This window comes from Triticum urartu, chromosome 5A (assembly GCF_056163025.1).
Source record: "Triticum urartu cultivar PI428250 chromosome 5A, HENAU_Tu73, whole genome shotgun sequence".
Lineage (NCBI taxonomy): Eukaryota > Viridiplantae > Streptophyta > Magnoliopsida > Poales > Poaceae > Triticum > Triticum urartu.
In genome coordinates this window covers 475,516,127-475,544,089 of record NC_141877.1, presented here as the reverse complement: position 1 = coordinate 475,544,089, position 27,963 = coordinate 475,516,127, and the positions used below count along the sequence as shown (strand labels likewise).

Sequence of the window (27,963 nt, the reverse complement as noted above, 5' to 3'; positions counted from 1 at the left end):
AAAATTACAACTCGACCATATGCTTTGTCATGGCTTGAAAGCGAGAAATGACAACATCATCCTTCACTTTAAAAAAGAATTCCCTCTCAATAAATGTAACCAAGCAATCATTCAAGAGTTGATTCCCCATTTTATTCCGTAGCTTGTTTTTCACATAAGTCATTGAAGAGAACACTCTCTCAACACTAGCTGTTGCTACTGGTAGGATTAGAACCAATTTGAGAAGCTTGTAAACAAGGTTATAAGTGACACTCTTGTTTGTCTCGACAAGCATAATAGAAAGGTCGACTATGTTTTTGACCTTTCTAAACCTCTCATCTCTACGCATATCAGTAATGAAGTGTGTAAGTTGATAAGGAATATGCATCAGATCTTCCTCCGTGAAATCCAAAGGATAAAGATGTGCAAGCTTAACCAATTTTTCCTTATGATAAGCAGCAAAAGAATTTACCGGACTGAATGATCCCATGTAATGAAGTAATTCAGTGTTTACCTCATCAAATCTATCTCCAAGCTCTCGAAGTTGCCTATCAATAAGACCCAAAAACATCTCAACATGGAAGCGATGGAGATTCGTGAGATTTTTGTAGAATCTTGAGGGTCTTCCAGGTGGCTTGTACTTACCACCCATTTGAGGAACTTTGACTTTATGCTTGACACAATAAGAAGTGACCTCTTCAAGGAAAGTTTTGTTGGGTTTCGTAGTAATTTCAAAATTTTCCTACGCACACGCAAGATCATGTGATGCATAGCAACGAGAGGGGAGAGTGCTGTCTACGTACCCACACAGACCGACTGCGGAAGCGTTGACACAACGTAGAGGAAGTAGTCGTACGTCTTCACGATCCAACCGATCAAGCACCGAAACTACGGCACCTCCGAGTTCGAGCACACGTTCAGCTCGATGACGATCCCCGGACTCCGATCCAGCAAAGTGTCGGGGAGGAATTCCGTCAGCACGACGGCGTGGTGACGATCTTGATGCACTATAGCAGCAGGGCTTCGCCTAAACTCCGCTACAGTATTATCGAGGAATATGGTGGCTGGGGGCACCGCACACGGCTAAGGAATAGATCACGTGGATCAACTTGTGTGTTTCTGGGGTGCCTCTACCTCAGTATATAAAGGAGCCAAGGGGGAGGGGGGCGCCGGCCAGGAGGAGGGCGCAGGAGGAGTCCTTCTCCTTCCGGGAGTAGGACTCCCCCCCCCCAATCCTAGTTGGACTAGGATTCCCCGAGGGGGAAAGAGAGAGAAGGGGGGCCGGCCACCTCTCCTAGTCCTAATAGGACTAGGGGGAGGGGGAGGCGCGCGGCCACCTTGGGCTGCCCCTTTCTCCTTTCCACTAAAGCCCATCTAGGCCCATATGGTTCCCGGGGGGTTCCGGTAACCTCCCGGTACTCCGGTAAAATCCCGATTTCACCCGGAACACTTCCGATATCCAAACATAGGCTTCCAATATATCAATCTTTACGTCTCGACCATTTAGAGACTCCCCGTCATGTCCGTGATCACATCCGGGACTCCGAACAACCTTCGGTACATCAAAATGCATGAACTCATAATATAACTGTCATCGTAACCTTAAGCGTGCGGACCCTACGGGTTCAAGAACAATGTAGACATGACCGAGACACGTCTCCGGTCAATAACCAATAGCGGGACCTGGATGCCCATATTGGCTCCTACATATTCTAGGAAGATCTTTATCGGTCAGACCGCATAACAACATACGTTGTTCCCTTTGTCATCGGTATGTTACTTGCCCGAGATTCGATCGTCGGTATCCAATACCTAGTTCAATCTCGTTACCGGCAAGTCTCTTTACTCGTTCTGTAATACATCATCTGTCAACTAACTCATTAGTTGCAATGCTTGCAAGGCTTATGTGATGTGCATTACCGAGAGGGCCCAGAGATACCTCTCCGACAATCGGAGTGACAAATCCTAATCTCGAAATACGCCAACCTAACATCTACCTTTGGAGACACCTGTAATGCTCCTTTATAATCACCCAGTTACGTTGTGACGTTTGGTAGCACCCAAAGTGTTCCTCCGGCAAATGGGAGTTGCATAATCTCATAGTTATAGGAACATGTATAAGTCATGAAGAAAGCAATAGCAACATACTAAACGATCGGGTGCTAAGCTAATGGAATGGGTCATGTCAATCAGATCATTCAACTAATGATGTGACCTCGTTAATCAAATAACAACTCATTGTTCGTAGGTTCATCATGATCTAGTAGCATGACTTCTAGAACAGGATTACCGTACCACTCTGGTGCGGATCTCACTCTGGTTGATCTACGAGGTTCAGTAGTATCTTGATCTGAAGTTTCATGATCATTATCATTAGCTTCCTCACTAACTGGTGTAGGTGTCACTGAAACAGTTTTCTGTGATGTACTACTTTCCAATAAGGGAGCAGGTACAGTTACCTCGTCAAGTTCTACTTTCCTCCCACTCACTTCTTTCGAGAGAAACTCCTTCTCTAGAAAGTTTCCGAATTTAGCAACAAAAGTCTTGCCTTCGGATCTGTGATAGAAGGTGTATCCAATAGTTTCCTTTGGATATCCTATGAAGACACATTTCTCCGATTTGGGTTCGAGCTTATCAAGTTGAAGCTTTTTCACATAAGCATCGCAGCCCCAAACTTTCAGAAACGACAACTTTGGTTTCTTGCCAAACCACAGTTCATAAGGCGTCGTCTCAACGGATTTTGATGGTGCCCTATTTAACGTGAATGCGGCCGTCTCTAGAGCGTATCCCCAAAACGATAGCGGTAAATCAGTAAGAGACATCATAGATCGCACCATATCTAGTAAAGTACGATTACGACGTTCAGACACACCATTACGCTGTGGTGTTCCGGGTGGCGTGAGTTGCGAAACTATTCCACAATTTTTCAAATGTACACCAAACTCGTAACTCAAATATTCTCCTCCACGATCAGATCGTAGAAACTTTATTTTCTTGTTACGATGATTTTCAACTTCACTCTGAAATTCCTTGAACCTTTCAAATGTTTCAGACTTATGTTTCATTAAGTAGATATACCCATATCTGCTTAAATCATCTGTGAAGGTGAGAAAATAACGATATCCGCCACGAGCCTCAATATTCATCGGACCACATACATCTGTATGTATGATTTCCAACAAATCTGTTTCTCTCTCCATAGTACCGGAGAACGGCGTTTTGGTCATCTTGCCTATGAGGCACGGTTCGCAAGTACCAAGTGATTCATAATCAAGTGGTTCCAAAAGTCCATCAGAATGGAGTTTCTTCATGCGCTTTACACCGATATGACCTAAACGGCAGTGCCACAAATAAGTTGCACTCTCATTATCAACTCTGCATCTTTTGGCTTCAACATTATGAATATGTGTGTTACTACTATCGAGATCCAACAAGAATAGACCACTCTTCAAGGGTGCATGACCATAAAAGATATTACTCATATAAATAGAACAACCATTATTCTCTGATTTAAATGAATAACCGTCTCGCATCAAACAAGATCCAGATATAATGTTCATGCTTAACGCTGGCACCAAATAACAATTATTTAGGTCTAATACTAATCCCGAAGGTAGATGTAGAGGTAGTGTGCCGACTGCGATCACATCGACTTTGGAACCGTTTCCCACGCGCATCGTCACCTCGTCCTTAACCAATCTTCGCTTGATCCGTAGTCCCTGTTTCGAGTTGCAAATATTAGCAACGGAACCAGTATCAAATACCCAGGTGCTACTGCGAGCATTAGTAAGGTACACATCAATAACATGTATATCACATATACCTTTGTTCACCTTGCCATCCTTTTTATCCGCCAAATACTTGGGGCAGTTCCGCTTCCAGTGACCAGTCTGCTTGCAATAGAAGCACTCAGTTTCAGGCTTAGGTCCAGGTTTGGGTTTCTTCTCTTGAGTAGCAACTTGCTTGCCGTTCTTTTTGAAGTTCCCCTTCTTCTTCCCTTTGCCCTTTTTCTTGAAACTAGTGGTCTTGTTGACCATCAACACTTGATGCTCCTTCTTGATTTCTACCTCCGCAGCTTTCAGCATTGCGAAGAGCTCGGGAATAGTCTTGTTCATCCCTTGCATATTATAGTTCATCATGAAGCTCTTGTAGCTTGGTGGCAGTGATTGAAGAATTCTGTCAATGACGCAGTCATCTGGAAGATTAACTCCCAATTGAATCAAGTGATTATTATACCCAGACATTTTGAGTATATGCTCACTGACAGAACTGTTCTCCTCCATCTTGCAGATATAGAACTTACTGGAGACTTCATATCTCTCAATCCGGGAATTTGCTTGAAATATTAACTTCAACTCTTGGAACATCTCATATGCTCCATGACGTTCAAAACGTCGTTGAAGTCCCGATTCTAAGCCGTAAAGCATGGCACACTGAACTATCGAGTAGTCATCAGCTTTGCTCTGCTAGACGTTCATAACATCCGGCGTTGCTCCTGCAGCAGGCCTGGCACCCAGCGGCGCTTCCAGGACGTAATTCTTCTGTGCAGCAATGAGGATAATCCTCAAGTTACAGACCCAGTCCGTGTAATTGCTACCATCATCTTTCAACTTTGCTTTCTCAAGGAACGCATTAAAATTCAACGGAACAACAGCACGAGCCATCTATCTACAATCAAACATAAACAAGCAAGATACTAATCAGGTACTAAGTTTCATGATAAATTTAAGTTCAGTTAATCAAATTAATTAAAGAACTCCCACTTAGATAGACATCCCTCTAATCCTCTAAGTGATTACGTGATCCAAATCAACTAAACCATAACCGATCATCACGTGAGATGGAGTAGTTTTCAATGGTGAACATCGTTATGTTGATCATATCTACTATATGATTCACGCTCGACCTTTCGGTCTCTGTGTTCCGAGGCCATATCTGTATATGCTTGGCTCGTCAAGTATAACCTGAGTATTCCGCGTGTGCAACTGTTTTGCACCCGTTGTATTTGAACGTAGAACCTATCACACCCGATCATCACGTGGTGTCTCAGCACGAAGAACTTTCGCAACGGTGCATACTCAGGGAGAACACTTCTTGATAATTTAGTGAGAGATCATCTTATAATGCTACCGTCAATCAAAGCAAGATAAGATGCATAAAAGGATAAACATCACATGCAATCAATATAAGTGATATGATATGGCCATCATCATCTTGTGCTTGTGATCTCCATCTCCGAAGCACCATCGTGATCACCATCGTCACCGGCGTGACAACTTGATCTCCATCGTAGCATCGTTGTCGTCTCGCCAAGTTTATGCTTCCACGACTATCACTACCGCTTAGTAATAAAGTAAAGCATTACATCGCGATTTCATTGCATACAATAAAACGACAACCATAAGGCTCCTGCCAGTTGCCGATAACTCGGTTACAAAACATGATCATCTCATACAATAAAATTCAGCATCATGTCTTGACCATATCACATCACAACATGCCCTGCAAAAACAAGTTAGACGTCCTCTACTTTGTTGTTGCAAGTTTTACATGGCTGCTACGGGCTTAAGCAAGAACCAATCTCACCTACGCATCAAAACCACAACGATAGTTTGTCAAATAGACTCCGTTTTAACCTTCGCAAGGACCGGGCGTAGCCATACTTGGTTCAACTAAAGTTGGAGAGACAGTCGCCCGCAAGCCACCTGTGTGCAAAGCATGTCGGGGGAACCGGTCTCGCGTAAGCGTACGCGTAAGGTTGGTCCGGGTCGTCTCGTCCAACAATGCCGCCGAACCAAAGTATGACATGCTGGTAGGCAGTATGACTTGTATCGTCCACAACTCACTTGTGTTCTACTCGTGCATATAACATCAACATAAATAACCTAGGCTCGGATGCCACTGTTGGGTTTCGTAGTAATTTCAAAAATTTCCTACGCTCACGCAAGATCATGTGATGCATAGCAACGAGGGGGAGAGTGCTGTCTACGTACCCAACACAGACCGACTGCGGAAGCGATGACACGACGTAGAGGAAGTAGTCGTACGTCTTCACGATCCAACTGATCAAGCACCGAAACTACGGCACCTTCGAGCACACGTTCAGCTCGATGACGATCCCCGGACTCCGATCCAGCAAAGTGTCGGGGAAGAGTTCCGTCAGCACGACGGCGTGGTGACGATCTTGATGCACTACAGCAGCAGGGCTTCGCCTAAACTCCGCTACAGTATTATCGAGGAATATGGTGGCTGGGGGCACCGCACACGGCTAAGGAATAGATCACGTGGATCAACTTGTGTGTTTCTAGGGTGCCTCTACCTCAGTATATAAAGGAGCCAAGGGGGAGGGGGGCGCCGGCCAGGAGGAGGGCGCAGGAGGAGTCCTTCTCCTTCCGGGAGTAGGACTCCCCCCCCCAATCCTAGTTGGACTAGGATTCCCCGAGGGGGAAAGAGAGAGAAGGGGGGGGCGGCCACCTCTCCTAGTCCTAATAGGACTAGGGGGAGGGGGGAGGCGCGCGGCCACCTTGGGCTGCCCCTTTCTCCTTTCCACTAAAGCCCATCTAGGCCCATATGGTTCCCGGGGGGTTCCGGTAACCTCCCGGTACTCCGGTAAAATCCCGATTTCACCCGGAACACTTCCGATATCCAAACATAGGCTTCCAATATATCAATATTTACGTCTCGACCATTTCGAGACTCCTCGTCATGTCCGTGATCACATCCGGGACTCCGAACAACCTTCGGTACATCAAAATGCATAAACTCATAATATAACTGTCATCGTAACCTTAAGCGTGCGGACCCTACGGGTTCGAGAACAATGTAGACATGACCGAGACACGTCTCCGGTCAATAACCAATAGCGGGACCTGGATGCCCATATTGGCTCCTACATATTCTACGAAGATCTTTATTGGTCAGACCGCATAACAACATACGTTGTTCCCTTTGTCATCGGTATGTTACTTGCCCGAGATTCGATCGTCGGTATCCAATACCTAGTTCAATCTCGTTACCGGCAAGTCTCTTTACTCGTTCTGTAATACATCATCTTGCAACTAACTCATTAGTTGCAATGCTTGCAAGGCTTATGTGATGTGCATTACCGAGAGGGCCCAGAGATACCTCTCCGACAATCGGAGTGACAAATCCTAATCTCGAAATACGCCAACCCAACATCTACCTTTGGAGACACCTGTAATGCTCCTTTATAATCACCCAGTTACGTTGTGATGTTTGGTAGCACCCAAAGTGTTCCTCCGGCAAACGGGAGTTGCATAATCTCATAGTTATAGGAACATGTATAAGTCATGAAGAAAGCAATAGCAACATATTAAACGATCGGGTGCTAAGCTAATGGAATGGGTCATGTCGATCAGATCATTCAACTAATGATGTGACCTCGTTAATCAAATAACAACTCATTGTTCATGGCTAGGAGACATAACCATCTTTGATTAACGAGCTAGTCAAGTAGAGGCATACTAGTGACACTTTGTTTGTCTATGTATTCACACATGTATTATGTTTCCGGTTAATACAATTCTAGCATGAATAATAAAAATTTATCATGATTATAAGGAAATAAATAATAACTTTATTATTGCCTCTAGGGCATATTTCCTTCAAGTTTCCCATCCACCATCATCTCTCAACAATTGCAATTGAATCTTTGTCAAATGAATGAGTTCAATAGCATTAACAATGTCTTGATCTTTCTTTTGCAAAGCACGACTTAAGTCATTGGTGTGCCCAAATATGGTTTGCAACAAGTGTGCCATGAAAACAAAGTCAAATGACTCAAAATATGTCGACATAGTTTCAGCAAGCATAGCCTCGTTGCTTTGAGTTGGTTCTCTTACTAACTTGTTGAGAACTAGCCAGATTGAAGGATACATGCGGAGAATATGCATAATAGTTTTGTGGTGAGATCCCCAACGAGTGTCACCCGGCCTACTCAAACCCATCTCTTGATTCATGCCTTTCCCAGTTTCAATTTCCTCCAATTCCAATGCTTTAATGATCCGTTCAGCTTGAGCCACACGAAGCATTCTAATCTTCTTACAAGACATCCCAAGAACATTCAATAGATTAGCAAGTTGTTGAAAGAACAAAACACAATCACGGTTCTCCTTAGCAACGACAACTAGAGATAACTGAAGTTGATGAGCAAAACAATGCACATAATAGGCAGAAGGGGACTCATCCATAATTAGTTTCTTTATACCATTGACATGACCCTTCATGTTGCTAGCACCATCGTACCCTTGCCCACGTACTCTAGAGAAGGTCAAACCATGTTCCATAAGCAAACTCTCATTTGCTGTTTTGAGTGTCAAAGATGTGGTGTCTGCAACATGTAAAATACCAAGAAACCTCTCAACCACCCTTCCGATTTTATCAACATAACGCAGACAAAGAGGCAATTGTTCTTGTAGATACACATCACCTGATTCATCACCAAGTATTGAGAAACAACTATCACCTAGCTCTTCCATCATAAGCCTAGTAGTTTCTTTGGCACAAGAGTTGATGAGGTCTGTTTGTATTTCATGAGCTATCATTTTGTTGTTCTTTGGAGCATTCTTAAGAACCACCTTATTCACTTCTTCAAAATTCTTTGCTAGCCAATGTAGAAGCTCAAGGAAATTACCTTTATCAAGTGAAACTTCTCTTTCATCATGTCCACGAAAAGCTAACCCTTGACCCAAAAGAAACCTCAGGCATTTAAGAGAATATGTCAAGCGAGCTATATATAGAACCTTGTCTTGTTTGGTGGTTGAAGAAAATGATTCTACGATTGTTGTTTTGGGTGCAATGAAGAAATTGTATTTCTCTTGTGCTTTCTTGTGTGCACTATTGATCCCACCAACATGTTTCCCAAAACTAGCCTTGTGATTCCAATTTCTAAATCCTCCATTCACAAAGCAATCCCCACCAACATCTGAATTATCCTTGAAAAGATAACATACAAAGCAGAAAGCAGCATCTAGTTCTTTACTATACTCAAGCCATTTATAAGACTTGAACCATTTAGCTACAAATCGACACATACCTTCAACAGGGTGTTGTGGAAAAGCATACTTTTTTGGTCGACAAGCCCCTTTTGCAATGTATCCTCTTCTAATCCTGTTCTGGTCATTAACATCATAATCTACAATAGCAATCCTCTTCCCAGGATTAGGTTCAAAGAGCTGAACATCGTAAACTGCATTTTCAGAGTCATTCTCTTCCTCTATATTTTCAGATTCTTTGCTTGCTTCATGCTCAATCTCAGGTTCTGCAATTGGACTTGTGTTCATGGCACCAACAATCTGTAGCTGCTGCTGATTTTGTGTTGGGGAACGTAGCAGAATTTTAAAATTTTCTACACATCACCAAGATCAATCTATGGAGTCATCTAGCAACGAGGGAGAGAGGAGTGCATCTACATACCCTTGTAGATCGCGCGCGGAAGCGTTCAAGAGAACGGGGTTGATGGAGTCGTACTCGACGTGATCCAAATCACCGATGACCAAGTGCCGAACGGACGACACCTCCGCGTTCAACACACGTACGGTTGGGAAGATGTCTCCTCCAACTTGATCCAGCAAGGGGGAAGGAGAGGTTGATGAAGATCCAGCAGCACGACGGCGTGGTGGTGGAAGCAACGGTGATCTCGGCAGGGCTTCGCCAAGCGCAGGGAGACGAAGGAGTGTCACGGGAGGGAGAGGGAGAGGCCAGGGGCTTGGGTGCGGTTGCCCTCCCTTCCCCCCCCACTTTATATAGGGTGCCTAGGGGGGGCGCCGGCCCTAGGAGATCCAATCTCCTAGGGGGGCGGCGGCCAAGGGGGTGCCTTGCCCCCAAAGGCAAGGGTGGCGCCCCCACCCCTAGGGTTTCCAACCCTAGGCGCAGGGAGAGGCCCAAGGGGGGGCGCACCAGCCCACTAGGGGCTGGTTCCCCTTCCACTTCAGCCCATGGGGCCCTCCGGGATAGGTGGCCCCACCCGGTGGACCCCCGGGACCCTTCCGGTGGTCCCGGTACAATACCGATTACCCCCCGAAACTTTCCCGATGGCCGAAACTTGACTTACTATATATAAATCTTCACCTCCGGACCATTCCGGAACTCCTCGTGACGTCCGGGATCTCATCCGGGACTCCGAACAACTTTCGGGTTACCGTATGCTAATATCTCTACAACCCTAGCATCACCGAACCTTAAGTGTGTAGACCCTACGGGTTCGGGAGACATGCAGACATGACCGAGACGCCTCTCCGGTCAATAACCAACAGCGGGATCTGGACACCCATGTTGTCTCCCACATGCTCCACGATGATCTCATCGGATGAACCACGATATCAAGGATTCAATCAATCCGTATACAATTCCCTTTGTCAATCGGTACGTTACTTGCCCGAGACTCGATCGTCGGTATCCCAATACCTAGTTCAATCTCGTTACCGGCAAATCACTTTACTCGTGCCGTAATGCATGATCCCGTGATCAACCACTTGGTCACATTGAGCTCATTATGATGATGCATTACCGAGTGGGCCCAGAGATACCTCTCCGTCATACGGAGTGACAAATCCCAGTCTCGATTTGTGCCAACCCAACAGACACTTTCGGAGATACCTGTAATGTACCTTTATAGTCACCCAGTTATGTTGTGATGTTTGGCACACCCAAGGCACTCCTACGATATCCGGGAGTTGCACAATCTCATGGTCTAAGGAAATGATACTTGACATTCAGAAAAGCTACAACAAACGAACTACACGATCTTTGAGCTATGCTATGGATTGGGTCTTGTCCATCACATCATTCTCCTAATGATGTGATCCCGTTATCAATGACATCCAATGTCCATAGTCAGGAAACCATGACTGTCCTTTGATCAACGAGCTAGTCAACTAGAGGCTCACTAGGGACGTGTTGTGGTCTATGTATTCACACATGTATTACGATTTCTGGATAACACAATTATAGCATGAACAATAGACAATTATCATGAACAAAGAAATATAATAATAACCATTTTATTATTGCCTCTAGGGCATATTTCCAACAGTCTCCCACTTGCACTAGAGTCAATAGTCTAGTTACATTGTGATGAATCGAACACCCATGCAGTTCTGGTGTTGATCATGTTTTGCTCTAGGGAGAGGTTTAGTCAACGGATCTGCCACATTTAGGTCCGTATGTACTTTACAAATCTCTATGTCTCCATTTTAAACACTTTCATGAATGGAGTTGAAGTGACGCTTGATATGCCTGGTCTTCCTGTGAAACCTGGGCTCCTTGGCAAGGGCAATAGCTCCAATGTTGTCACAGAAGAGAGTCATCGGGCCCGACGCATTGGGAATGACTCCTAGGTCGGTAATGAACTCCTTCATCCAGACTGCTTCTTGTGCTGCCTCCGAGGCTGCCATGTACTCCGCTTCACATGTAGATCCCGCCACAACGCTTTGCTTGCAACTGCACCAGATTACTGCCCCACCATTCAAAATATACACGTATCCGGTTTGTGACTTAGAGTCATCCAGATCTGTGTCGAAGCTAGCATCGACGTAACCCTTTACGACGAGCTCTTCGTCACCTCCATACACGAGAAACATGTCCTTAGTCCTTTTCAGGTACTTCAGGATATTCTTGACCGCTGTCTGGTGTTCCATGCCGGGATTACTTTGGTACCTTCCTACCAAACTTACGGCAAGTTTTACATCAGGTCTGGTACACAGCAAAGCATACATGATAGACCCTATGGCCGAGGCATAGGGGACGACACTCATCTTTTCTCTATCTTCTGCCGTTGTCGGGCATTGAGCCGTGCTCAATCTCGTACCTTGCAATACAGGAAAGAACCCCTTCCTTGACTGATCCATTTTGAACTTCTTCAATATCTTGTCAAGGTACGTACTCTGTGAAAGACCAATGAGGCGTCTCGATCTATCTCTATAAATCTTGATGCCTAATATATAAGCAGCTTCTCCAAGGTCCTTCATTGAAAAACACTTGTTCAAGTAGGCCTTTATGCTTTTCAAGAATTCTATATCATTTCCCATCAACAGTATGTCATCCACATACAATATGAGAAATGCTACAGAGCTCCCACTCACTTTCTTGTAAATGCAGGCTTCTCCATAAGTCTGCGTAAACCCAAACGCTTTGATCATCTCATCAAAACGAATGTTCCAACCCCGAGATGCTTGCACCAGCCCATAAATCGAGCGTTGGAGCTTGCACACCTTGTCAGCATCTTCAGGATCGACAAAACCTTCCGGCTGCATCATATACAATTCTTCCTTAAGGAAACCATTAAGGAATGCCGTTTTGACGTCCTTTTGCCATATCTCAACATTATAGAACACGGCAATTGCTAACATGATTCGGACGTACTTCAGCTTCGCTACGGGTGAGAAAGTCGCATCGTAGTCAACCCCTTGAACTTGTCGATAACCCTTAGCGACAAGCCGAGCTTTATAGATGGTCACATTACCATCCGCGTCTGTCTTCTTCTTAAAGATCCATTTATTTTCTATGGCTCGCCGATCATCGGGCAAGTCAGTCAAAGTCCACACTTTGTTTTCATACATGGATCCTATCTCGGATTTCATGGCTTCCAGCCATTTGTCGGAATCCGGGCCCGCCATTGCTTCTTCATAGTTCGAAGGTTCACCGTTGTCTAACAACATGATTTCCAAGACAGGGTTGCCGTACCACTCTGGTGCGGAACATGTCCTCGTGGACCAACGAAGTTCAGTAGTAACTTGATCTGAAGTTTCATGATCATCATCATTAACTTCCTCTCTAGTCGGTGCAGGCACCTCAGGAATATTTTCTTGAGCTGCGCCACTTACCAGTTCAAGAGGTAACACTTCATCAAGTTCTACTTTCCTCCCACTTATTTCTTTCGAGAGAAACTCTTTCTCTAGAAAGGACCCATTCTTGGCAACAAAGATCTTGCCTTCGGATCTGAGGTAGAAGGTATACCCAACAGTTTCTTTAGGGTATCCTATGAAGACGCATTTTTCCGACTTAGGTTCGAGCTTTTCAGGTTGAAGTTTCTTGACATAAGCATCGCATCCCCAAACTTTTAGAAACGACAGCTTAGGTTTCTTCCCAAACCATAATTCATACGGTGTCGTCTCAACAAATTTCGACGGAGCCCTATTTAAAGTGAATGCGGCAGTCTCTAAAGCATAGCCACAAAATGACAGCGGTAAATCGGTAAGAGACATCATAGATCGCACCATATCCAATAGAGTGCGATTACGACGTTCGGACACACCATTACGCTGAGGTGTTCCAGGCGGCGTGAGTTGTGAAACTATTCCACATTTTCTTAAGTGTGTGCCAAATTCATGACTCAAGTATTCTCCCCCATGATCTGATCGCAAGAACTTGATTTTCTTGTCACGTTGATTCTCAACCTCACTCTGAAATTCCTTGAACTTTTCAAAGGTCTCAGACTTGTGTTTCATTAAGTAGACATACCCATATCTACTCAAGTCATCAGTGAGGGTGAGAACATAACGATAGCCACCGCGAGCCTCAACACTCATTGGACCGCACACATCAGTATGTATGATTTCCAATAAGTTGGTTGCTCGCTCCATTGTTCCTGAGAACAGAGTCTTGGTCATTTTACCCATGAGGCTGAAGGAAATATGCCCTAGAGGCAATAATAAAGTTATTATTTATTTCCTTATAATCATGATAAATGTTTATTATTCATGCTAGAATTGTATTAACCAGGAAACATAATACATGTGTGAATACATAGACAAACAAAGTGTCACTAGTATGCCTCTACTTGACTAGCTCGTTAATCAAAGATGGTTATGTTTCCTAACCATGAACAATGAGTTGTTATTTGATTAACGAGGTCACATCATTAGTTGAATGATCTGATTGACATGACCCATTCCATTAGCTTAGCACACGATCGTTTAGTATGTTGCTATTGCTTTCTTCATGACTTATACATGTTCCTATGACTATGAGATTATGCAACTCCCGTTTACCGGAGGAACACTTTGGGTGCTACCAAACGTCAAAACGTAACTGGGTGATTATAAAGGAGCATTACAGGTGTCTCCAATGGTAGAATGTTGGGTTGGCGTATTTCGAGATTAGGATTTGTCACTCCGATTGTCGGAGAGGTATCTCTAGGCCCTCTCGGTAATACACATCACATAAGCCTTGCAAGCATTGCAACTAATATGTTAGTTGTGAGATGATGTATTACGGAACGAGTAAAGAGACTTGCCGGTAACGAGATTGAACTAGGTATTGGATACCGACGATCGAATCTTGGGCAAGTAACATACCGATGACAAAGGGAACAACGTATGTTGTTATGCGGTCTGACCGATAAAGATCTTCGTAGAATATGTAGGAGCCAATATGGGCATCCAGGTCCCGCTATTGGTTATTCACCGGAGACATGTCTCGGTCATGTCTACATTGTTCTCGAACCCGTAGGGTCCGCACGCTTAAGGTTACGATGACAGTTACATTATGAGTTTATGCATTTTGATGTACCGAAGGTTGTTCGGAGTCCCGGATATGATCACGGACATGACGAGGAGTCTCGAAATGGTCGAGACGTAAAGATTGATATATTGGAAGCCTATGTTTGGACATCGGAAGTGTTCCGGGTGAAATCGGGATTTTACCGGAGTACCGGGAGGGTTACCGGAACCCCCCGGGAGCCATATGGGCCTACATGGGCCTTAGTGGAAAGGAGAAAAGGGCAGCCCAAGGGGGATGCGCACCTCCCCCCTCCCCTAGTCCTATTAGGACTAGGAGAGGTGGCCGGCCACCCTTCTCCCTCTTTCCCCCTCGGGGAATCCTAATTGGAATAGGATTGGAGGGGAGTCCTACTCCCGGAAGGAGTAGGACTCCTCCTGCGCCTCCCTCCTTTGCCGGCCAGCCTCCCCCCCTCTACTCCTTTATATACGGAGGCAGGGGACACCTCTAGACACACAAGTTGATCCACGTGATCTATTCCTTAGCCGTGTGCGGTGCCCCCTGCCACCATATACCTCGATAATACTGTAGCGGAGTTTAGGCGAAGCCCTGCTGCTGTAGTTCATCAAGATCGTCACCACGCCGTCGTGCTGACAGAACTCTTCCCCGACACTTTGCTGGATCAGAGTCCGGGGATCGTCATCGAGCTGAACGTGTGCTCGAACTCGGAGGTGCCGTAGTTTCGGTGCTTGATCGGTTGGATCGTGAAGACGTACGACTACTTCCTCTACGTCGTGTCATCGCTTCCGCAGTCGGTCTGTGTTGGGTACGTAGACAGCACTCTCCCCCTCGTTGCTATGCATCACATGATCTTGCGTGAGCGTAGGAAATTTTTGAAATTACTACGAAACCCAACAGTGGCATCCGAGCCTAGGTTATTTATGTTGATGTTATATGCACGAGTAGAACACAAGTGAGTTGTGGACGATACAAGTCATACTGCCTACCAGCATGTCATACTTTGGTTCGGCGGTATTGTTGGACGAGACGACCCGGACCAACCTTACGCGTACGCTTACGCGAGACCGGTTCCCTCGACGTGCTTTGCACATAGATGGCTTGCGGGCGACTGTCTCTCCAACTTTAGTTGAACTGAGTATGGCTACGCCCGGTCCTTGCGAAGGTTAAAACGGAGTCTATTTGACAAACTATCGTTGTGGTTTTGATGCGTAGGTGAGATTGGTTCTTACTTAAGCCCGTAGCAGCCACGTAAAAACATGCAACAACAAAGTAGAGGACGTCTAACTTGTTTTTGCGGGGCATGTTGTGATGTGATATGGTCAAGGCATGATGCTGAATTTTATTGTATGAGATGATCATGTTTTGTAACCGAGTTATCGGCAACTGGAAGGAGCCATATGGTTGTCGCTTTATTGTATGCAATGCAATCGCGATGTAATGCTTTACCTTATTACTAAACGGCAGTGATAGTCGTGGAAGCATAAGATTGGCGAGACGACAATGATGCTACGATGGAGATCAAGGTGTCGCGCCGGTGACGATGGTTATCATGACGGTGCTTCGGAGATGGAGATCACAGGCACAAGATGATGATGGCCATATCATATCACTTATATTGATTGCATGTGATGTTTATCTTTTATGCATCTTATCTTGCTTTGATTGACAGTAGCATTATAAGATGATCTCTCACCAAATTATCAAGAAGTGTTCTCCCTGAGTATGCACCGTTGCGAAAGTTCTTCGTGCTGAGACACCACGTGATAATCGGGTGTGATAGGCTCTACGTTCAAATACAACGGGTGCAAAACAGTTGCGCACGCAGAATACTCAGGTTATACTTGACGAGCCAAGCATATACAGATATGGCCTCGGAACACGGAGACCGAAAGGTCGAGCGTGAATCATATAGTAGATATGATCAACATAATGATGTTCACCACTGAAACTACTCCATCTTACGTGATGATCGGACATGGTTTAGTTGATTTGGATCACGTGATCACTTAGAGGATTAGAGGGATGTCTATCTAAGTGGGAGTTCTTAAGTAATATGATTAATTGAACTTAAATTTATCATGAACTTAGTACCTGATAGTATCTTGCTTGTTTATGTTGATTGTAGATAGATGGCTTGTGTTGTTGTTCCGTTGAATTTTAATGCGTTCCTCGAGAAAGCAAAGTTGAAAGATGATGGTAGCAATTACACGGACTGGGTCCGTAACTTGAGGTTTATCCTCATTGCTGCACAGAAGAATTACGTCCTGGAAGCACCGCTGGGTGCCAGGCCTGCTGCTGGAGCAACGCCGGATGTTTTGAACGTCTGGCAGAGCAAAGCTGATGACTACTCGATAGTTCAGTGTGCCATGCTTTACGGCTTAAATCGGGACTTCAACGACGTTTTCAACGTCATGGAGCATATGAGATGTTCCAGGAGTTGAAGTTAATATTTCAAGCAAATGCCCGGATTGAGAGATATGAAGTCTCCGATAAATTCTATAGCTGCAAGATGGAGGAGAACAGTTCTGTCAGTGAGCATATACTCAAAATGTCTGGATATAATAATCACTTGATTCAATTGGGAGTTAATCTTCCAGATGATTGCGTCATTGACAGAATTCTCCAATCACTGCCACCAAGCTACAAGAGCTTCGTGATGAACTATAATATGCAAGGGATGAACAAGACTATTCCCGAGCTCTTCGCGATGCTGAAAGCCGCGGAGGTAGAAATCAAGAAAGAGCATCAAGTGTTGATGGTCAACAAGACCACTAGTTTCAAGAAAAAGGGCAAAGGAAAGAAGAAGGGGAACTTCAAGAAGAACAACAAGCCAGTTGCTGCTCAAGAGAAGAAACCCAAGTCTGGACCTAAGCCTGAAACTGAGTGCTTCTACTGCAAGCAGACTGGTCACTGGAAGCGGAACTGCCCCAAGTATTTGGCGAATAAGAAGGATGGCAAAGTGAACAAAGGTATATGTGATATACATGTTATTGATGTGTACCTTACTAATGCTCGCAGTAGCACCTGGGTATTTGATACTGGTTCTGTTGCTAATATTTGCAACTCGAAACAGGGGCTACGGATTAAGCGAAGATTGGCTAAGGACGAGGTGACGATGCGCGTGGGAAACGGTTCCAAAGTCGATGTGATCGCGGTCGGCACGCTACCTCTACATCTACCTTCGGGATTAATATTAGACCTAAATAATTGTTATTTGGTGCCAGCGTTGAGCATGAACATTATATCTGGATCTTGTTTAATGCGAGACGGTTATTCATTTAAATCAGAGAATAATGGTTGTTCTATTTATATGAGTAATATCTTTTATGGTCATGCACCCTTGAAGAGTGGTCTATTCTTATTGAATCTCGATAGTAGTAATACACATATTCGTAATGTTGAAGCCAAAAGATGCAGAGTTGATAATGAAAGTGCAACTTATTTGTGGCACTGTCGTTTAGGTCATGTCGGTATAAAGCGCATGAAGAAACTCCATACTGATGGACTTTTGGAACCACTTGATTATGAATCACTTGGTACTTGCGAACCGTGCCTCATGGGCAAGATGACTAAAACACCGTTCTCCGGTACTATGGAGAGAGCAACAGATTTGTTGGAAATCATATATACCGATGTATGTGGTCCGATGAATATTGAGGCTCGTGGCGGATATTGTTATTTTCTCACCTTCACAGATGATTTAAGCAGATATGGGTATATCTACTTAATGAAACATAAGTCTGAAACATTTGAAAAGTTCAAAGAATTTCAGAGTGAAGTTGAAAATCATCGTAACAAGAAAATAAAGTTTCTGCGATCTGATCGTGGAGGAGAATATTTAAGTTACGAGTTTGGTGTACATTTGAAAAACTGTGGAATAGTTTCGCAACTCACGCCACCCGGAACACCACAGCGTAATGGTGTGTCCGAACGTCGTAATCGTACTTTACTGGATATGGTGCGATCTATGATGTCTCTTACTGATTTACCGCTATAGTTTTGGGGTTATGCTCTAGAGACGGCCGCATTCACATTAAATAGGGCACCATCAAAATCCGTTGAGACGACGCCATATGAACTGTGGTTTGGCAAGAAACCAAAGTTGTCGTTTCTTAAAGTTTGGGGCTGCGATGCTTATGTGAAAAAGCTTCAACCTGATAAGCTCGAACCCAAATTGGAGAAGTGTGTCTTCATAGGATATCCAAAGGAAACTATTGGATACACCTTCTATCACAGATCCGAAGGCAAGACTTTTGTTGCTAAATTCGGAAACTTTCTTGAGAAGGAGTTTCTCACGAAAGAAGTGAGTGGGAGGAAAGTAGAACTTGACGAGGTAACTGTACCTGCTCCCTTGTTGGAAAGTAGTACATCATAGAAAATTGTTTCTGTGACACCTACACCAATAAGTGAGGAAGTTAATGATAATGATCATGAAACTTCAGAACAAGATACTACTGAACCTCGTAGATCAACCAGAGTAAGATCCGCACCAGAGTGGTACGGTAATCCAGTTCTGGAAGTCATGCTACTAGATCATGATGAACCTACGAACTATGAAGAAGCAATGGTGAGCCCAGATTCCGCAAAGTGGCTTGAAGCCATGAAATCTGAGATGGGATCCATGTATGAGAACAAAGTATGGACTTTGGTTGACTTGCCCGATGATCGGCAAGCAATTGAGAATAAATGGATCTTCAAGAAGAAGACTGACGCTGATGGTAATGTTACTGTCTACAAAGCTCGACTTGTCACGAAAGGTTTTCGACAAGTTCAAGGGATTGACTACGATGAGACCTTCTCACCCGTAGCGATGCTTAAGTCCGTCCGAATCATGTTAGCGATTGCCGCATTTTATGATTATGAAATTTGGCAGATGGATGTCAAAACTGCATTCCTGAATGGATTTCTGGAAGAAGAGTTGTATATGATGCAACCGAAAGGTTTTGTCGATCCAAAGGGAGCTAACAAAGTGTGCAAGCTCCAGCGATCCATTTATGGACTGGTGCAAGCCTCTCGGAGTTGGAATAAACGTTTTGATAGTGTGATCAAAGCATTTGGTTTTATACAGACTTTCGGAGAAGCCTGTATTTACAAGAAAGTGAGTGGGAGCTCTGTAGCATTTCTGATATTATATGTGGATGACATATTACTAATTGGAAATGATATAGAATTTCTGGATAGCATAAAGGGATACTTGAATAAAAGTTTTTCAATGAAAGACCTCGGTGAAGCTGCTTACATATTAGGCATTAAGATCTATAGAGATAGATCAAGACGCTTAATTGGACTTTCACAAAGCACATACCTTGACAAAAATTTGAAGAAGTTCAAAATGGATCAAGCAAAGAAAAGGTTCTTGCCTGTGTTACAAGGTGTGAAATTGAGTAAGACTCAATGCCCGACCACTGCAGAAGGTAGAGAGAATATGAAAGATGTTCCCTATGCATCAGCCATAGGATCTATCATGTATGCAATGCTGTGTACCAGACCTGATGTGTGCCTTGCTATAAGTTTAGCAGGGAGGTACCAAAGTAATCCAGGAATGGATCACTGGACAGCGGTCAAGAACATCCTGAAATACCTGAAAAGGACTAAGGATATGTTTCTCGTATATGGAGGTGACAAAGAGCTCATCGTAAAAGGTTACGTTGATGCAAGCTTTGACACTGATCCGGATGATTCTAAATCGCAAACCGGATACGTGTTTACATTAAACGGTGGAGCTGTCAGTTGGTGCAGTTCTAAACAAAGCGTCGTAGCGGGATCTACATGTGAAGCGGAGTACATAGCTGCTTCGGAAGCAGCGAACGAAGGAGTCTGGATGAAGGAGTTCATATCCGATCTAGGTGTCATACCTAATGCATCGGGTCCAATGAAAATCTTTTGTGACAATACTGGTGCAATTGCCTTGGCAAAGGAATCCAGATTTCACAAAAGGACCAAACACATCAAGAGACGCTTCAACTCCATCCGGGATCTAGTCCAGGTGGGAGACATAGAGATTTGCAAGATACATATGGATCTGAATGTTGCAGACCCGTTGACTAAGCCTCTTCCACGAGCAAAACATGATCAGCACCAAAGCTCCATGGGTGTTAGAATCATTACAGTGTAATCTAGATTATTGACTCTAGTGCAAGTGGGAGACTGAAGGAAATATGCCCTAGAGGCAATAATAAAGTTATTATTTATTTCCTTATAATCATGATAAATGTTTATTATTCATGCTAGAATTGTATTAACCAGGAAACATAATACATGTGTGAATACATAGACAAACAAAGTGTCACTAGTATGCCTCTACTTGACTAGCTCGTTAATCAAAGATGGTTATGTTTCCTAACCATGAACAATGAGTTGTTATTTGATTAACGAGGTCACATCATTAGTTGAATGATCTGATTGACATGACCCATTCCATTAGCTTAGCACACGATCGTTTAGTATGTTGCTATTGCTTTCTTCATGACTTATACATGTTCCTATGACTATGAGATTATGCAACTCCCGTTTACCGGAGGAACACTTTGGGTGCTACCAAACGTCACAACGTAACTGGGTGATTATAAAGGAGCATTACAGGTGTCTCCAATGGTAGAATGTTGGGTTGGCGTATTTCGAGATTAGGATTTGTCACTCCGATTGTCGGAGAGGTATCTCTGGGCCCTCTCGGTAATACACATCACATAAGCCTTGCAAGCATTGCAACTAATATGTTAGTTGTGAGATGATGTATTACGGAACGAGTAAAGAGACTTGCCGGTAACGAGATTGAACTAGGTATTGGATACCGACGATCGAATCTCGGGCAAGTAACATACCGATGACAAAGGGAACAACGTATGTTGTTATGCGGTCTGACCGATAAAGATCTTCGTAGAATATGTAGGAGCCAATATGGGCATCCAGGTCCCGCTATTGGTTATTGACCGGAGACGTGTCTCGGTCATGTCTACATTGTTCTTGAACCCGTAGGGTCCGCACGCTTAAGGTTACGATGACAGTTACATTATGAGTTTATGCATTTTGATGTACCGAAGGTTGTTCGGAGTCCCGGATATGATCACGGACATGACGAGGAGTCTCGAAATGGTCGAGACGTAAAGATTGATATATTGGAAGCCTATGTTTGGACATCGGAAGTGTTCCGGGTGAAATCGGGATTTTACCGGAGTACCGGGAGGGTTACCGGAACCCCCCGGGAGCCATATGGGCCTACATGGGCCTTAGTGGAAAGGAGAAAAGGGCAGCCCAAGGGGGCTGCGCACCTCCCCCCTCCCCTAGTCCTATTAGGACTAGGAGAGGTGGCCGGCCACCCTTCTCCCTCTTTCCCCCTCGGGGAATCCTAATTGGAATAGGATTGGAGGGGAGTCCTACTCCCGGAAGGAGTAGGACTCCTCCTGCGCCTCCCTCCTTGGCCGGCCAGCCTCCCCCCCTCTACTCCTTTATATACGGAGGCAGGGGACACCTCTAGACACACAAGTTGATCCACGTGATCTATTCCTTAGCCGTGTGCGGTGCCCCCTGCCACCATATACCTCGATAATACTGTAGCGGAGTTTAGGCGAAGCCCTGCTGCTGTAGTTCATCAAGATCGTCACCACGCCGTCGTGCTGACGGAACTCTTTCCCGACACTTTGATGGATCGGAGTCCAGGGATCGTCATCGAGCTGAACGTGTGCTCGAACTCAGAGGTGCCGTAGTTTCGGTGCTTGATCGGTTGGATCGTGAAGACGTACGACTACTTCCTCTACGTCGTGTCATCGCTTCCGCAGTCGGTCTGCGTTGGGTACGTAGACAGCACTCTCCCCCTCGTTGCTATGCATCACATGATCTTGCGTGAGCGTAGGAAATTTTTGAAATTACTACGAAACCCAACAGAGGCATGGTTCACACGTGTCAAATGATTCGTAATCAAGAGACTCTAAAAGTCCATCTGCATGGAGCTTCTTCATGCGTTTGACACCTATGTGACCAAGGCGGCAGTGCCACAAGTATGTGGGACTATCATTATCAACCTTACATCTTTTTTTCACACTATGAATATGTGTAGCATTACGCTCAAGATTCATTAAGAATAAACCATTCACCATCGGAGCATGACCATAAAACATATCTCTCATATAAATAGAACAACCATTATTCTCGGATTTAAATGAGTAGCCATCTCGAATTAAACGAGATCCTGATACAATGTTCATGCTCAAAGCTGGCACTAAATAACAATTATTGAGGTTTAAAACTAATCTCATAGGTAAATGTAGAGGCAGCATGCCGACGGCGATCACATCGACCTTGGAACAATTCCCGACGCGCATCGTCACCTCGTCCTTCGCCAGTCTCCACTTATTCCGCAGCTCCTGCTTTGAGTTACAAATGTGAGCAACTGCACCGGTATCAAATACACAGGAGCTACTACGAGTACTGGTGAGGTACACATCAATTACATGTATATCACATATACCTTTACTGTTGTCGGCCTTCTTGTCCGCTAAGTATTTGGGGCAGTTCTGCTTCCAGTGACCACTTCCGTTGCAATAAAAACACTCAGTCTTGGGCTTGGGTCCATTCTTTGGCTTCTTCCCGGCAGCTTGCTTACCGGGCGCGGCAACTCCCTTGCCGTCCTTCTTGAAGTTCTTCTTACCCTTGCCTTTCTTGAACTTAGTGGTTTTATTCACCATCAACACTTGATGTTCCTTTTTGATTTCCACCTCTGCTGATTTCAGCATTGAATACACCTCAGGAATGATCTTTTCCATCCCCTGCATATTGAAGTTCATCACAATGCTCTTGTAGCTCGGTGGAAGCGATTGAAGGATTCTGTCAATGACCGCGTCATCCGGGAGATTAACTCCCAGCTGAGTCAAGCGGTTATGCAACCCAGACATTTTGAGTATGCGCTCACTGACAGAACTATTTTCCTCCATCTTACAGCTGAAGAACTTGTCGGAGACTTCATATCTCCCAACCCGAGCATGAGCTTGAAAAACCATTTTCAGCTCTTCGAACATCTCATATGCTCCGTGTCTCTCAAAACACTTTTGGAGCCCCGGTTCTAAGCTGTAAAGCATGCCGCACTGAACGAGGGAGTAATCATCAGCACGTGACTGCCAAGCGTTCATAACGTCTTGGTTCTCTGGGACAGGTGCGTCACCTAGCGGTGCTTCTAGGACATAATCTTTCTTGGCAGCTATGAGGATGATCCTCAGGTTCCGGACCCAGTCCGTATAGTTGCTGCCATCGTCTTTCAGCTTGGTTTTCTCTAGGAGCGCGTTGAAGTTGAGGACAACGTGGGCCATTTGATCTACAAGACATATTGTAAAGATTTTAGACTAAGTTCATGATAATTAAGTTCATCTAATCAAATTATTCAATGAACTCCCACTCAGATAGATATCCCTCCAGTCATCTAAGTGAAACATGATCCGAGTTAACTAGGCCGTGTCCGATCATCACGTGAGACGGACTAGCCAACATCGGTGAACATCTTCATGTTGATCGTATCTTCTATACGACTCATGCTCGACCTTTCGGTCTTCCGTGTTCCGAGGCCATGTCTGTACATGCTAGGCTCGTCAAGTCAACCTAAGTGTATTGCGCGTGTAAATTTGGCTTACACCCGTTGTATTCGAACGTTAGAATCTATCACACCCGATCATCATGTGGTGCTTCGAAACAACGAACCTTCGCAACGGTGCACAGTTAGGGGGGAACACTTTCTTGAAATTATTATGAGGGATCATCTTATTTAAGCTACCGTCGTTCTAAGCAAATAAGATGTAAAACATGATAAACATCACATGCAATCAAATAGTGACATGATATGGCCAATATCATTTGCTCCTTTTGATCTCCATCTTCGGGCTCCATGATCATCGTTGTCACCGGCATGACACCATGATCTCCATCATCGTGTCTTCTTGAAGTTGTATCGTCATCTATTACTTCTACTACTATGGCTAACGCTTTAGCAATAAAGTAAAGTAATTACATGACGTTTATGTTGACACGCAGGTCATAAATAAATAAAGACAACTCCTATGGCTCCTGCCGGTTTTCATACTCATCGACATGCAAGTCGTGATTCCTATTACAAGAACATGATCATCTCATACATCACATATATCATTCATCACATCCTTTGGCCATATCACATCACAAAACACTTGCTGCAAAAACAAGTTAGACGTCCTCTAATTGTTGTTGCAAGTTTTTACGTGGCTGCTATAGGTTTCTAGCAAGAACGTTTCTTACCTACGCAAAACCACAACATGAATTGCCAATTTCTATTTACCCTTCATAAGGACCCTGTTCATCGAATCCGATCCGACTAAAGATCGAGAGACAGACACCCGCCAGCCACCTTATGCAACTACTGCATGTCAGTCGGTGCAACCAGTCTCACGTAAGCGTACGTGTAAGGTCGGTCCGGGCCGCTTCATCCCACGATGCTGCCGAATCAATATAAGACTAGTAACGGCAAGCAAATTGACAATATCGACGCCCACAACTGCTTTGTGTTCTACTCGTGCATAGTAACTACGCATAGACCTAGCTCATGATGCCACTGTTGGGGAACGCAGCAGAATTTTAAAATTTTCTACGCATCACCAAGATCAATCTATGGAGTCATCTAGCAACGAGGGAGAGAGGAGTGCATCTACATACCCTTGTAGATCGCACGCGGAAGCGTTCAAGAGAACGGGGTTGATGGAGTCGTACTCGACGTGATCCAAATCACCGATGACCAAGTGTCGAACGGATGACACCTCCGCGTTCAACACACGTACGGTTGGGAAGATGTCTCCTCCAACTTGATCCAGCAAGGGGGAAGGAGAGGTTGATGAAGATCCAGCAGCACGATGGCGTGGTGGTGGAAGCGACGGTGATCTCGGCAGGGCTTCGTCAAGCGCAGGAAGATGGAGGAGTGTCACGGGAGGGAGAGGAAGAGGCCAGGGGCTTGGGTGCGGCTTCCCTCCCTCCCCCCCACTATATATAGGGTGCCTAGGGGGGCGCCGGCCCTAGGAGATCCAATCTCCTAGGGGAGCGGCGGCCAAGGGGGTGCCTTGCCCCCAAAGGTAAGGGTGGCGCCCCCACCCCTAGGGTTTCCAACCCTAGGCGCAAGGGGAGGCCCAAGGGGGGGGGGCTCACCAGCCCACTAGGGGCTGGTTCCCCTTTCAATTCAGCCCATGGGGCCCTCCGGGATAGGTGGCCCCACCCGGTGGACCCCCGGGACCCTTCCGGTGGTCCCGGTACAATACCGATTACCCCCGAAACTTTCCCGATGGCCGAAACTTGACTTCCTATATATAAATCTTCACCTCCGGACCATTCCGGAACTCCTCATGACGTCCGGGATCTCATCCGGGATTCCGAACAACTTTCGGGTTACCGTATGCTAATATCTCTACAACCTTAGCGTCACCGAACCTTAAGTGTGTAGACCCTACGGGTTCGGGAGACATGCAGACATGACCGAGACGCCTCTCCGGTCAATAACCAACAGCGGGATCTGGATACCCATGTTGTCTCCCACATGCTCCACGATGATCTCATCGGATGAACCACGATGTCGAGGATTCAATCAATCCGTATACAATTCCCTTTGTCAATCGGTACGTTACTTGCCCGAGACTCGATCGTCGGTATCCCAATACCTAGTTCAATCTCGTTACCGGCAAGTCATTTTACTCGTGCCATAATGCATGATCCCGTAATCAACCACTTGGTCACATTGAGCTCATTATGATGATGCATTACCGAGTGGGCCCAGAGATACCTCTCCGTCATACAAAGTGACAAATCCCAGTCTCGATTCGTGCCAACCCAACAGACACTTTCGGAGATACCTGTAATGTACCTTTATAGTCACTCAGTTACGTTGTGACGTTTGGCACACCCAAGGCACTCCTACGGTATCCGGGAGTTGCACAATCTCATGGTCTAAGGAAATGATACTTGACATTCAGAAAAGCTACAGCAAACGAACTACACGATCTTTGAGCTATGCTTAGGATTGGGTCTTGTCCATCACATCATTCTCCTAATGATGTGATCCCGTTATCAATGACATCCAATGTCCATAGTCAGGAAACCATGACTATCCTTTGATCAACGAGCTAGTCAACTAGAGGCTCACTAGGGACGTGTTGTGGTCTATGTATTCACACATGTATTACGATTTCCGGATAACACAATTATAGCATGAATAATAGACAATTATCATGAACAAAGAAATATAATAATAACCATTTTATTATTGCCTCTAGGGCATATTTCCAACATTTTGAACTGAAGGGGAGCTCATAGTGCTATGAAGTTGATTCAATGGGGAAGTGTTCTGCACCTGCACTTGCTGCTCAACCTGAATATGTTCTGCAATTGGACTTGTGTTCACTAGAGCCCCTGCACATGCTCTAGATTTCTTCCCAGCTCTACTCCACAAAGTTTTCAAATCAATGGCAATGCTCTTCCTCTTGAGTTTTGAATTCTGTACTGCCTACAATTCAAATACAATTCCTTTGTTATTTTTATGCTAATAAATCAACAGATGCTAACTCCTTTCAATGACATCTATAGCTACTTCTCACTGAATCAAATAGAAACTACACATTTAGTTCGGATTTCACAATGAATCAAATCAAAGAATGAAATTTCAGAGTTGGAACTTGGAACTTGAAAGGGGATTCACCTTAGGCTTAGAGATTGAGGTTGTTGGAGCAAATTGCTGCACTGGAGGTACACTCCCCTCCGCGGCATCGACAACTGCGGCGGCCGGCCCCGCACTGGGACAGGGTACTAGCTCCTGCTCCTCACCGGCGGTGGCCGCGTCGGCGATGGCCCTGGTGAACTCCTGCGCCGGCGGCTGGCCGTGGCTCGCCATGCCCTCGCGCCGCCGCTCCTGTCTCTGTTCATGGGAATTGGGGAAGGAAGCGGCTGGCCGGGTGCGTGTCCAGGCTCTCGTGCGCAGTCAAGTAATACCTAATGGCCTAATGGGCTGCTCGCCTACTGCCAAAGTGCCAAAGTGCACGTATTAGGCCCATGTAGGATCGTATTTCTATACTCTGCCATATATGCCTATACGTAAAAAAAAATCGCAGAAATTTTCGGGTGTTCATCTGAACACCCTTGACCCATGGTGGATCCGCCCCTGGCTGGTCCTATGGGGCCTTAGCATGGTGACTTCTCAACTTTCTATTACAATAAGGTTTGCCCGGTTCCGGTGAGAGAGGGGCGATGACGACGGCACGCTCCACTGATTGTAGTCATCCCTAGCTGGTCTACGGATCTGAATGTAATTTTTATTTCTAATGTCGTATGTACTATCTTGACAGCTGATGTATACATCAGAAGTTTTTCTCCAGAAAAGAAAAGCATGGTATGAGAGTTTCGGGTTTGGGTTTTTGGGTTCGTGTTTAGATGACCACGTAGCCTACTCGGCTTGGCGCCTATATTCGATTGACACCACCCAGCCGAACTCGGCTTCGCGCCTTCGCTCCTATATAT

The 27,963-nt window shown here is 45.1% G+C and overlaps 1 protein-coding gene across 1 annotated transcript; it reads right to left on the bottom strand.

Moving 5' to 3' along the window:
• Positions 1 to 4: 4 nt before the first annotated feature.
• Positions 5 to 27,388, bottom strand: LOC147972061 (uncharacterized). Its single transcript, XM_087522921.1, has 5 exons — positions 27,149 to 27,388; positions 26,741 to 26,956; positions 24,624 to 24,626; positions 7,613 to 9,305; positions 5 to 690 (listed from the first exon to the last, which is right to left on the bottom strand). Exons 1-5 carry the CDS (start codon positions 27,338 to 27,340, stop codon positions 5 to 7), a joined length of 2,790 nt encoding a protein of 929 aa, XP_087379047.1. The 5' UTR covers positions 27,341 to 27,388.
• Positions 27,389 to 27,963: the final 575 nt, after the last annotated feature.

Coding starts and splice junctions, on each gene's coding strand:
- LOC147972061 (XM_087522921.1), bottom strand. CDS start 27,340: ATGGCGAGCCACGGCCAGCCGCCGGCGCAGGAGTTCACCAGGGCCATC. Junction 26,957..27,148: donor CCTCAATCTCTAAGCCTAAG/GTGAATCCCCTT, acceptor TTTGAATTGTAG/GCAGTACAGAATTCAAAACT. Junction 691..7,612: donor GAGAGATGATGGTGGATGGG/AAACTTGAAGGA, acceptor CGAAACCCAACA/AAACTTTCCTTGAAGAGGTC.